This window comes from Heloderma suspectum, chromosome 5, assembly GCF_057233095.1.
Source record: "Heloderma suspectum isolate Gila_16-S chromosome 5, 16-S_ref, whole genome shotgun sequence".
NCBI classification, from domain to species: Eukaryota; Metazoa; Chordata; class Lepidosauria; order Squamata; family Helodermatidae; genus Heloderma; species Heloderma suspectum.
The window spans coordinates 137,283,115-137,295,273 of record NC_139462.1 but is presented as its reverse complement, the minus strand read 5'-3'; the positions used below and the strand labels follow the sequence as shown (position 1 = coordinate 137,295,273).

At 42.1% G+C, this 12,159-nt stretch overlaps 1 protein-coding gene across 3 annotated transcripts in view; it reads left to right on the top strand.

The window, feature by feature from the left end:
* The window catches only part of TMEM245 (transmembrane protein 245), a 74,148-nt gene extending 62,009 nt beyond the window's left edge, over nt 1-12,139 (top strand). For 2 of the 3 annotated variants that reach the window (XM_084857548.1, XM_084857546.1), the window contains exons 14-17: nt 3,087-3,187; nt 4,793-4,967; nt 8,402-8,596; nt 10,111-12,139. In XM_084857548.1, coding sequence (XP_084713674.1) covers nt 3,087-3,187; nt 4,793-4,967; nt 8,402-8,596; nt 10,111-10,156 — 517 coding nt within the window. In that variant the 3' untranslated portion in view covers nt 10,157-12,139. Of the gene's footprint in view, nt 1-3,086; nt 3,188-4,792; nt 4,968-5,094; nt 5,288-8,401; nt 8,597-10,110 lie in introns of those variants that run through there. The other variant, XM_084857549.1, reaches the window with a different exon arrangement.
* Nucleotides 12,140-12,159: the final 20 nt, after the last annotated feature.

The following is a 12,159-nucleotide window of genomic DNA, read 5'->3' as shown; positions in this document are numbered from 1 at the left end:
TTTGGCCTTGGCAAGGGGTTCCATTGAGGCTCTTTCTGTTACAGTTCAGCAATGCCTTCTGCTTTACAGTGCCTACCATGTTAATTAACAATGTTAAAATATTTATATTTCTCTTTGAGCAAATAGCACACAGCTTGGGTAGCTTCAAACATTTTTGGCTCATCATGGTACATAATGAGCTGCATCTTTTGCAGAAACGGAGAACCATGTTATCTCTGCTTGTGGGGTGGGGGAACGTTGTAACTACATTTGAGAATTATGTGAGTATTCACATGATATATAGAAGTCATTTGGTAGGACTATTTCACACTGGAAAGGGTTGCTGGGAAAGGATATAGGTGGTGTAAGTAGTGATGGGTAAGTTTAAGAAATGGATATTTGGCCCAGGAGGATTTTTTTCTGCAGGATTCAGTCATAGGTGCTTTCTCCAACATTTGGATTGAACTTTCTTTTGCAAAGGCCTGGGAAATGGGAAGCCTAGGTTTACTTTCCCTCCACCATAGTTATTAGGCAAAATTAGACATGTCAAATCTTTGACATCATAATTTTCTGGCAATAAATACATTTAAAATCTACAGTGTAGGTACAGTCATTGTGTAAATAATACATAGCATTTGTATAATATAGCCTTCCCCAACCTGTACCCTCCATATATTTTAGACTACAATTCCCATCAGCCCCAGCTAGTATCGCCAATGGTCAGGAGCGCTGAGAGTTGTAACCTGAAAATTCTGGAGGGCATCAGGCTGAGGAAGGCTGGGATAATACTTTATAGAATCATAGAACAGTAGAGTTGGAAGGGGCCTATAAGACCATCGAGTCCAACCCCCTGCTCAATGAGTGTTTAGAGTGTTCAAAGTGTTTCACATAAATTACAACCACCCTATAAGCTACATTGGTATTATCACCATTCGGAGGGGGTGTATTGCCCCGGCTGTAGGCTTCGAACTCTTAATTTAGAGGTTCCAAGATAGTGATAAATCAGATCCAGGTTTACTTACAAGAGTACTTTATTGAGTAACTTACAGCACACAGGCATACCCAATGGTTGGATCAGACAGCTTCTCTGAATCCAGAGCCATGGGGTAGAATGGGTTTTATACCATACATGTTAGCAATGAGTAGGGATGTCAGACGGATCTCGGTGAGGCCGAATGCCAGTGCATTCAGCCCCCCAAAATCCATCGCGGAACAAAGCCCCCGCCCCCCCACCCCACAAAAGGTGCACGGGACGAAGTCCCTGCTGCCCCCACCCCACAAAAGGCACGCGAAACGGAGCACTTACCTGCTCCAGTCCACGCTGCTTTGCGAATGGCGGCCGTCCTGCAGCCACCATTCGCTTCCTCCTCTTCATAGCCGTGATAGGCTATGCAAATACTTACGTAGCCTATCCCAGCTAATGCAGGGACGCCATTTGCGTCCCTGCGGAGGCCGTGATAGGCTACGTAAGTATTTACGTAGCCTATCACAGCAGGGGGGAAAAAACCCCAGCGTACGCAAATGGTGGTGGCTACCGTCATTTGCGTACACTGGGTTTTTTTTCCCCCTGCCGTGATAGGCTACGTAAATATTTACGTAGCCTATCACGGCTCAATACAGGGACACAAATGGCGGCGGCTACGACAGCCGCCATTTGCATCCCTGCAGGGCTGCCCAACAGCTGGATGTCCGGCTGCAGGTGGCTGGAGCTGGCCAGCGGCTCCGCGGCTTGGCCGGGCAGGATTCCGGGGGGAGGGACGTAGTGCCTCCCCCCCGTCGAGGATTCTGGGGGGAGGGACGGAGCGCCTCCCCCCCAGCGCAGATGCCCCTGCGCGGAGCCAGGTAAGGGATTTGTACATCCCTAGCAATGAGGCAGCATAACAGCAGCAAGCGCCCCCTAGCGTTCATTCCCAGCATAGACTAGCCGGGCTTGGTTCCCAGCACAGCCACCCGCAGCTTTAAGACAAACAAACTTCACTTCCCAGGCAGATCTTGATATCGGCCTTTGATTCATCTCAACATGCTGAGAGGCCTGCTAGCAAGGGAATTGCACCAATAATGAACTTAAGCAAGCATTATGGATTTCTAGGCCCCTCTAACACTACAGGTGACTTGGTTACACTCCTGGGGCCAATACAGGGGGGTGGGGCACTGCTCAATCTCTTATTAGCCATTAATATGCTCTCTTATGACATAGGATGTACTCTTGCTATGTCCAAAGGCTGTAAAAACCTGACTGTGAAGTGCTCAAATGCACAATTGTTAGGGGTCTATGGGAGTATTTTCATAGAAAGCCAGATATTCAAAGAGGTAAAAGGCACTGGATATGAGACCGTAACAGGGCAGGTCACAAGTAAGTGCTACTACGTTTGTTTTTAATTCTGATTTTATTGTTGTATTATGTCATGGTAAGCTGCTTCTCAAACTATATTCAAAATGGGATAAATATAATAAAAGACTAAGTGAAGCACAAACACAACGAGTATGAGAAGCTATGGAATGGGAAAGGGTATAGTCCCCAAAGCTTTGGCAGGAAAGGTTTTTAGAAGTGCGGTGTCCTCTCTCAGTGATTTAATAAGACACATTATAATGATGCATTTGTGTGCCGGTCTGCCAGCATTCGTTTTAGCAAATTCTGAATTCAGCTGAGCAGGGATGGGTGGTGAGAGAGTACAGGGAGCAAATAGGTGTGTGAATGAGTGTGAGTAAGGCAGGTGTGAATGGCTGTGGGGGTGAATGGGTGTGTTTTGAGGAAAGCTGCGTGCCAGTATCTGGACTGCCAACCCACACCCAGCTGGCATGCAGCCCGCGATGGGCTTGCCAGAGACAATTTGGTTCTTGGGACAAAAAATGTTCCCCACCTCTGTGGCGGAGTAACAATACCAATAACTGAATTTTGGATTTAAGATTTCATACAGCTATGCCACCAGTCATATATCTTCTAGTATATTATCAACTTCAAGTCCTGGAGCCCAAAGTAGAATTCATCACTACTAGAATTTGTAGCAGATAGCCTTGATCTTTAAGGAATTGGTGTAATTGCACCTTTTCAAGACACACCTGCAGCTCAACTAGTCGATTTACATGGTTTTCTTTGATCCTTCTAGAGGTGTATTTGATGCATCCCTCAAAATGGCTGGGTTTTATGGACTATACACCTGGCTGACTCATACCATCTTTGGAATTAACATTGTCTTCATACCCTCAGGTGAGAACTAAAAACATTGTCCAACTTTTTATTTTTATTTTTGATAGCATTGTATCTACTTCTGGTAGTTGCCTGAAAATTTTAAGCAACGTTTAGTATAGGATTTTATATTGATGCGGAGAGCAGAGATATATGCGCACACCAATCTTCAAATAAGATATCATGTAAAATCCAGGCAACCGTAGTACCAGTCCTTGTTCATTCCATCTTTCAGGCAGATTAGCTGACTTTCTCATTCCTTAATTATACTTTGATTACCTTTCAGTATGATGGAACTGTACTAGGCTGAATAGCAGGTTATAAGGTGTTTTTTTTTTAAAGTATGAATAAATATAATGGGTTGGATCCAGGCTAACCTAGTTGAACTTGAAATCAATGGGGCACATTAGTCATGACTTAAGTCACATTGATTTCCATGGGAAGGAGCTAAATTCAACTAATGTAGTCTGGATGTAATCCAGTGGGTTGTATCCATGTGTTGCACTTACACAAGAACGTCCCCTCCCCTTGCTGCACCCCCTGTGTCTCTGAAAAGCCTCTCCTGAGTTTTGGGGGATCCTCAGGAAAGGCCTGAAATATGAGACAGGATGCTTCAGGCTAATCAGGAAATTAGGGGATTGGGGGGCAGGGTGGAATTGGGTAGAGGCAGCTTGTCCAAGTAGAGCTCTTGCTTGCACAAACTGTCTTCCACCTGATTTTCTCCCTTCCATTGCAGCTTCCCAGCCACAGTCTAGGGCTTTCCCGAGTACCTCATGACCTCTGGAGAAGTTTTGGTGGTAGCAGGAGCGCAAGAGGCTACAGTGGGAAAGAGTGGTAGGGAATTCCTCATTACACAAGCATGCTTTGGAGAGTGCAATCCTATGGGGATACTCAGCTGCCTCCGAAATTGGAGGCGACCAACTATCCAATGCAGGGCGTGTGGAGCATGGAGGGGATCTTCTCCTCTGCTCTCCGGCCACCCTACATTTGTGGCTAGATGGCCGATTTTGGCTGTCTAACCAGGGGCGCTCGGGGGGGGGCAGACAGCACATAAGAAGCATTATACTGGTGCTTCCACCATCCCCTCCTTGCCCTCAAGAATGCCCCCTTTTCCCCTGCTCCACGCTGCTCGTACAAGCATGGAGCTGGGGATGAAACGCACCACCTACGAGGCAGCGGGTGTGGGGAGGCGGTTTTCTGGGAACCGACCTCGGAGCGCTGGCTCCAAGGTCAGTTCCTGAAAACTGAAAAATCCTATGGCTGTCTAGCTGCTGTCTAGCAGCCGTAGGATTGCGCCCTAACTGTATTGGCCATATTCTAATCCTTCCTTAATTTAAAGTTTAAAAAATCAGCTCTTAAATGCTAGGGTTATCAGGATGACTGTGCCTTATACAGTATATTGCAACCGTCTGCAATGTTTGTTTGCCTTATTCTTGGTTCCTGACCCAGTCATGTTAAAGTTTATAAACTCTTGGCCCAATACTATTTTCCATCTAAATAGTCCTGTGGATTTATATGCAATTATGTGATATCAAGAGATGCACAATTCTTGTAGGAATCTATTTCTAGTGAAAAAATTGCACTGATAAATTCTTATTTCTAACTCTAGACTTTGTCTACCCTTAGCACTTGCTGCAATACTTGGAGTTGTTCCATTTCTGGGAACGTACTGGGCAGCCATACCTGCAGTTCTAGACCTCTGGCTTGTACAAGGAGAAGGATGTAAAGCTGTACTCCTCTTGGTTTGCCATCTGTTGCCAACATACTTTGTAGACACAGCAATTTATTCAGATATCTCTGGGTAAATATTTCAAAGTACCTTCTTTACCATATTTGGAAAAGTCCTGTCATAGTCCAACCAACATCCAGAAAGTCCTTTAGAAAATAAGTTGCCCCATCAGTATTTTAAAAGCTGGCTTTTATGTCAGATCAATTGTATGTAGGTTGACAAAGGAGAAGTGGGTGGATGTCATCCTAAAAAATGACCTTAAAGTACATATGAGTTACATCTCGCTGCACAGCATGGGTTAGCATGGGTCTACTTTCGGGAAAACTGAACCGTTTTGGACATGCTATACACCAAAATGAAGGTAAGGAGATGTTACCAAACCATATTACCAAATGTTAGGTAAGAAGATGTTAAATGAAGGTAAGGAGATGTTACCAAACCAAACCATATTATAACAGTGGAAGTTTATCTTGGATGGACAAAGTGCTATCAGGGCTCAAGTGACAGAAACACAGGAAATTTTGGCACAAAACATGGCTTTGAACTGCTGTACTGTTTTAACCAATAAAAATCATTGCCCCTTGGCAATTGGGCAGCACATGGAAAATGCTGGGTTGGATGACCTGTGGACAGAATCAGGTGTTTATGCATGTAACAGGACACACTATGAAATACTGGATCAAGTGGGATTTCATATCCTAAAGTCTGTTTTATTATTTTCCCTCAATACTTTTTTGCTAAGTGACATTCCCATCATACACACACACACACACACACACACGAAGCACTGTGGCACATACAGTGTCCCATGGTGGAGTTGACGAATCATCATGAGCTCTACGTGGAAGTAAAAAATACCCCCTGCCATTAAGTGTAGTGGATGCTTTCTGGTGTAGAAGTCAACCCAGTGGAGATTACCTTTGTGGTATGATAGAAAGCTTGAAACTGCTTTTAGGTGAAAAGAAGTTTAAAGATGTAGGAAATCTGAATACTCAACACAATGACAATCCAAACGTTGATCTGGACAACTTACTGAGAATGGTGGAGATCCTGATGGCCTTCATAGCATCCTTGTAGCCTGTAACTGGACACTGCACCTCGACGCATTCACCACCCTACTACCATGGCTCACAGTCTACATCGTGCTAGGAGGTGCTTCATCTAGCAAGTTGATATGAAATTACATGAGAGTAAGAGCTCACTGCTGGAAACTTTGTGGTGAAAACAAGTAAAAAAAATTAACCAGCTTTGTGCAGATCACACAACAGAATGGATAAACCAAAATGGATAAACAATGATAGAATTATTGGCATTGCATAGATTGACCAATGATGCATAACCACAAGATAACGTCTGTGACATTGTTGTTTGCAAAGCTTGGACAGATGAACATCATGCCAAAGACAGATCTTATCCACACTTTTAATATTGGAGGGGATACTGTACATGAGGTTCCACAATTGGATCTGAAAACTTGTGTGTTTTCACAAGTTTCACAATGACCAAGCACTAATTCAAGCCATAGGGAAGCCAAAGGAATGTCAGATATATGGCAAGTATCACTCTGTTTTATGACACTTAGGTGATACTACAACCAGAGTTGATGTCATTTCTGATAGTCACATGCTATGGATAAAAATAAAGTTGATCTAGCCTGCTTTCTCTCTGATGTTCTCATGACAGCTTGCAGCAGTGGGATTGGATAAGATGGGTATCAGACACCAAGAGATTTGTGTGCTACATTTATGGGACACCACTGATCATGTCAGGCTAGAACTATTTACCAAGGGCAAGAGGGATTTGTATATGTTACCTCCAACGAAAGTTGCACTTGAGTTCAATGTTGTATATGCTAATCATCAAGCAATGTTCCGGCTGCAAGCAGATTAAATGCTTATAGATCCTGTTACTCCTGAACATACCTCTGAACTTGCCTGGAAGAGGGTATGCAGTGTTTTATCAGTGAGCTGCACAAGGTTATCTTCTGTGTCCGCTTCCTACCTGGAACCAGTGACATGTAGATGCCAAACAAAATGCAACAGAGCAAGAGGCATCTGTTTCAAAAATGATTTAAAAGGTACAGCTGCCTGTAGCTGCAATGCCATCATCTGTTCCTATCCTGTTGCTTAACAGTTTCCTCATATTCTTTATGTAAGTGATAAACAGATGCTGCCTTATTCTGTAAACCCTGTACCTTCACATTACTAAACGTAATTGTTTGCACACAACCAGACTGGATTGATTTAAATCAAGGCGATTTAAATCAATGATTTAAATAAGCAAGAAAAAAGTCAATTTATAGTCAATTTAAATTACTGATTTAAATCAAGTTTCCCATTGAAACTTTTTCATACATTTCTCTGGAGGTAATGCCGTCCTTGGGAGGAAAAATCTTTTCCTACCACTGTTTTAGATATAAGGCTATATACTACCTTGAATGTTTGTAACATGACTAGTGTGTTAGAAAATATCTCTTGATAAATATTTTCTAAACCAAACCCCCTCTAATCATTTTGGGCCTGTGGGTACATATGGAATTTTGAGACATTGTCATGGGCACTGTCACAAAATGGCTGCCATGGAGGTGTGGTCAGTTACAAAAATTACTACTGCAGCAACCACCTATTTCAGAGAAAGGTAAACTGGTGAAACTAAAAGACAAGTATCTTGCCCAGGGATCTGAGTACAAGCCAGAGGTGAGATCTGAGCCTCATAACACAAAAACAGTCCTTCGAACCCAGCATTTTCTGCTCTAATAGAGCACCCACTTCAGAGAAGTCAAGCCAGTTGATCTTCTCAAATCTCTCCTAAATAAATTACTCTAAAATTAATTTATTCCCTCAAATTAATTGAAGATCACTACCAAAATCAGTTCAATTACCTTTTAATGTGGTCGTTTTCCCTTTGCCAACCTAATCTCACCCCCACCCCAGAAGCTTTTCTCAGCCAGTTTGCTCCCCACCCCTGCCGCCAAAGTGTCTGTCACATCCCCAAACTCTCCCCTCCACGTCTCACTGTCCCACAGTCTCACTGCTCTCACAAGGTCAAACTACTTGTGATCATAACTGCATAGTTCTGTTCTTGAGAATGGGGGAGGGGTTCCCCACAAATTTCCAGTTTGGGGAGACTGACTCCAGATTGAGACCCTAGTGTGTGAGGGTGGGTGGGGGGTAGAGGTGGGTAGTACGGTGGTCAGTTGGAGAAAATAGTCTTCCATGCACACATCCCTCCCTCCCTTCTCTTCTCCCAGCTCTCTGTTGCCCGGTGCAGCCCAGCTCCCCAGTGGTTGTTCCACCACCAGCCAGCCCCCCACCCACCCCTTGCTGGACACTTCGAAGCACAGAACCAGCCTGCAGCTACTTTCCATTTTCATTTTCTAAGAATGCCTCTGAGCCCATGCAGGGCCCAGAGACAAAATGGTGGTGGTGGTGGTGGTGGTGATGGTAACCCTTGGCTGGTTAGAATATGATATTCTAACAATTTAATTAAGCATGTTGTGATTGCAGAGGTGGCCATCCATACCTGACGGGCCTTGCAGTAGCTGGCGGAGCATATTACCTAGGACTGGAAGGAGCCATCATAGGACCCATACTCCTTTGTATACTTGTGGTTGCCTCTAATATCTACAGCGCTATGCTTGTGAGCCCAACAAATTCATCGCCCACGCCAACACAGATACCTTGGCCTTTGCAGATATACCGGTAAGCTACTGCAGTAGTTGTCACAAATCACTGCCTTCTTTTTTTTTTGTAAGTGTCTCATGGGGCGGGGGAGGGGAGTATCGGTAGTTTATTTCTATTTTCCATTGCCGTTAACAATAAAAAGAGAAATTACAAAATCTATATTAGGACAATAACTTTATTAGACCAATAACATTATTTCCTTAATACAGATTTTAGAATTTTTCTTATGGTCAACCTGGGCGCCTTTGCTTTTTGTGTGACTTGGAGAATAAAAAGAGAGAAATAATAAACACTTCAAATAACTTAAGTTCAGAAAACGTGAGGAGTATAAAATTATCTGAAAGGAAAGAAGCTTTTAATAATTACATTATGGCCTTGCTAACTATTTGATCTCTGTGAATTCATAGAGAAAAAGAAGGGGAGGACTTGCGTGTCAACTGCGCAAGCAGCCAGATGAAACACTAGATCGTAACGTGTGAGGCATCTGCCCCTTAGAAGCCACCAGATACAGGGATGGGACATCGTACAACAGGCAGAGCCAGAGGCATTTTCCTCCCAGCAGCAGGTGTTTTAATGTCACAGCCACCAAAACTGCTATGCTAATCACAGAAAATGCTGAAAGGCAGGGAGCATATGGGAGCTTCAGGCCACAGTAGCTTCTCCCCCTCCTCTCCTGCCTCCTTCCTTGGCTGGTTGGTTTTAGAAGGGAGTGTAAGGCACCTTGTTCTAGTTTTCTTCTAATGCCAGCATTGAATTGCTGCCCCAGGCCACAGCTTTTTGTGTGCCCAGCAGTGGGTTCTGTGCAAAGAATTTGTGAACTCATCTATTTGCCTGTGGATTGGGGATCACAAAAGGTTGAATCGGTTTAAGAAGGGAGTCCAAATTCTAAAGCTGCTTTGGGGGGATAATTTATCCTCAAACACTGTTTACAATCGATTAAATAAATAAAAGGTTTGCAGAACACTAGTTTTTAATACATCAACTATAAGAAAAAAAGTTTTGTTTTTTGCAATGATGTGTCAGTGATTAAACTTAACAATTATATATGCAAAACAAATCAAGAGGGCTAAGCAAGAAAATAGAGAAACTAAATGTCAAACTACAGATTCCATAGTTGACTGTATTGTTTTTAAGCTATTCATTTAACTGTAGAGACTTTCACAATAAATACTGGCTGTTCTGTAATGTTGGATCCTTTTTTGAAACTAATTTCAAGTAAAATATTACAGTCGGATGGAGACCTGGGAGTATATAATGATTTAAAAAAAATCCGGATTGTGTGTTGGTCTTCATTTGAAATTTTAAAAGGTTACACTGTAATTGTTATTACATATCAGAATAGCAATGAGAGGATTTCCTAATCTGGGAAGTGCTCCCATGGAGGGCTTCCGATCAACTTAACTATTGGACCCCGCCTCCCCCTCACTTTTTATTTCTTTATATCTTCTTGTGGAAGTTGAAAAATCTGTAGCTGAAAAATTCTTTCCTTTTATTTTTCTTAAAGAATGTTTTGCTGTTTTTTCCCCTTGTAGGCCAACTAGAGAAAGTCCTGAGGAATTGAAAATTGCCACAGAGTGACACACGGCACAGTATTTAATCCATTGCACAGAATGAACTCCTGTTTCATCTGTGAGCACTGAGCTCAGAAGAGCAGTGGCCTTTGATCCTTTCTCCAGCTGTGCCTAGTGACAGCTTTCACTGATGCAGCACTCGCTTAAGAGCATACCCACTGACACATATGTTGCTGTAGGCCATTACATACATTGCCTTTGCAAGTGGAAGTGACTGCTGCCTGTTTGCTTATTTCACAGACCTAGAATTTGGGTGCTAGGATTGCAAAATTATCTCACTCCCAAAAAACATTGCGTCAGGTTTTGTTTACTTGAATCTAGGTTGTAGCCTGTTGAAATTTCGAATTGGGTATCTATATTTTTGGTTATGCACATAATCAGATTTTGAAAGTTAACATCCTACTTTGTTTTCTCTTAGAATATTTACTTTGTCTCAAGGATATCCATATTTCTATAGATATTAAAGTCTTGCACCTGCTAAATGTGGAGTAGTTTTGTACTGCTCTTCAAAGGATTTCTTATTGCAACTTTATGGTCACCTTTCCAATAAATTACACTTACTGTTAATATGCCAGCACTATTGATCTTGCCCAGATGATATATTATTAACAGCTATGTAACAGACATATAGAAGTATTTTCTGTACAGCTTGACGACTATGTTTGTTCAAAACAGCTATGTCACTTAACTTTTTCAGCTAATCTCAGTTTTCACAAATACCTATCCTGATACTTTTGAACAATCCCAAAGTCAAAACGGACAGTGTACTGAAAATAATTTGTGCAAATTTACCAAGGTGCTTAAATGTTTTCAGGGAAATGTAGCATTGGATTAATATATGTAGTTCTTATTATTTGTTGAAGACTTTGCTGTTATTTACACTAGTTTTTTCCAAAAAGTATTAACAAAGTAAATCAGGATGGAAAGAGAAATCTGTTCCACAGATTATTTGGGTATATTACTAAGGAATATCACTGTCAGCATCAGGCTTAAAAAGTCTCTGTAGGCTACCTCTGGAACAGAGGTATGTTCCATGCTGGCTACAAGCTCTTGACTTGAAACAGTGATTAGTCAGCATCAAAGGAAATGATGATAATTTTGTGATATAAATGTTGAAGTGATAAATTAAGCACACTGGAAAGTACTTGTCTAGTGAACAGGTTTAAGGCAAAGCTGTCAGCAAGCACTTTTAATGGTTACACTTGTTTTACACAAAATAAACCATAATATCAACAAAGTCTACTTCCAGTTTTAGTCTGAGTTTCTAGACTAATGTATCTTACATCATGCACCAACTGCATGTATTTGTACTTCTGTTAGCTTTCAGTATACATATCTGTCAACATCAGACTACCCAGTAACCAAAGGATTTGATCCTGTCCACATTACAGAGGTTATAAAAAACTTTCTTATGAGAGTGTATATCTTATGGATAGTATTAGGACCAGTACCTTTTGATTTGTTTTCATGTGAAATATAAAAATAGCTATTTTATTATTGATTAAATCCAGTCCACAGCATTTCAGTGTCTGCACGCAGACAAAATACCATAATCATAAACCATAATATTCTGGTACAGAATATGTACCATATTACACATAGGCACCATGCCTGGTGGTTACAGGGAATGGGATGCCTAAACCCAGCAACCATATTCCCATCCTGCCTGCCCCCACAACCACAGAACCTAAAGTTCTCATTCCTTCACTGATTGGGGGAGGCCATCTGGCTGGGAATATGGAAGACTGCACCACACACCGTAATGACTTGGTGTAGTACCTACATGTGTATTCAGGAGTATACGTGCATGCTAAGCATGGGAAGGAGGAAATAGAACTCTCATACTCTATGGCTATCACTCTCCATGCAGGTGCTGCACCTATGTTGGGATGAATCAAACCCTATATGTACAAGAGTTAAAAATGAAAGACTGTACAACTATCCTGATGTATCAAGAGCTAAATTTGCAAAATAGAATCCAGTTATTGGCAGAAATGCTGTACACGTGTA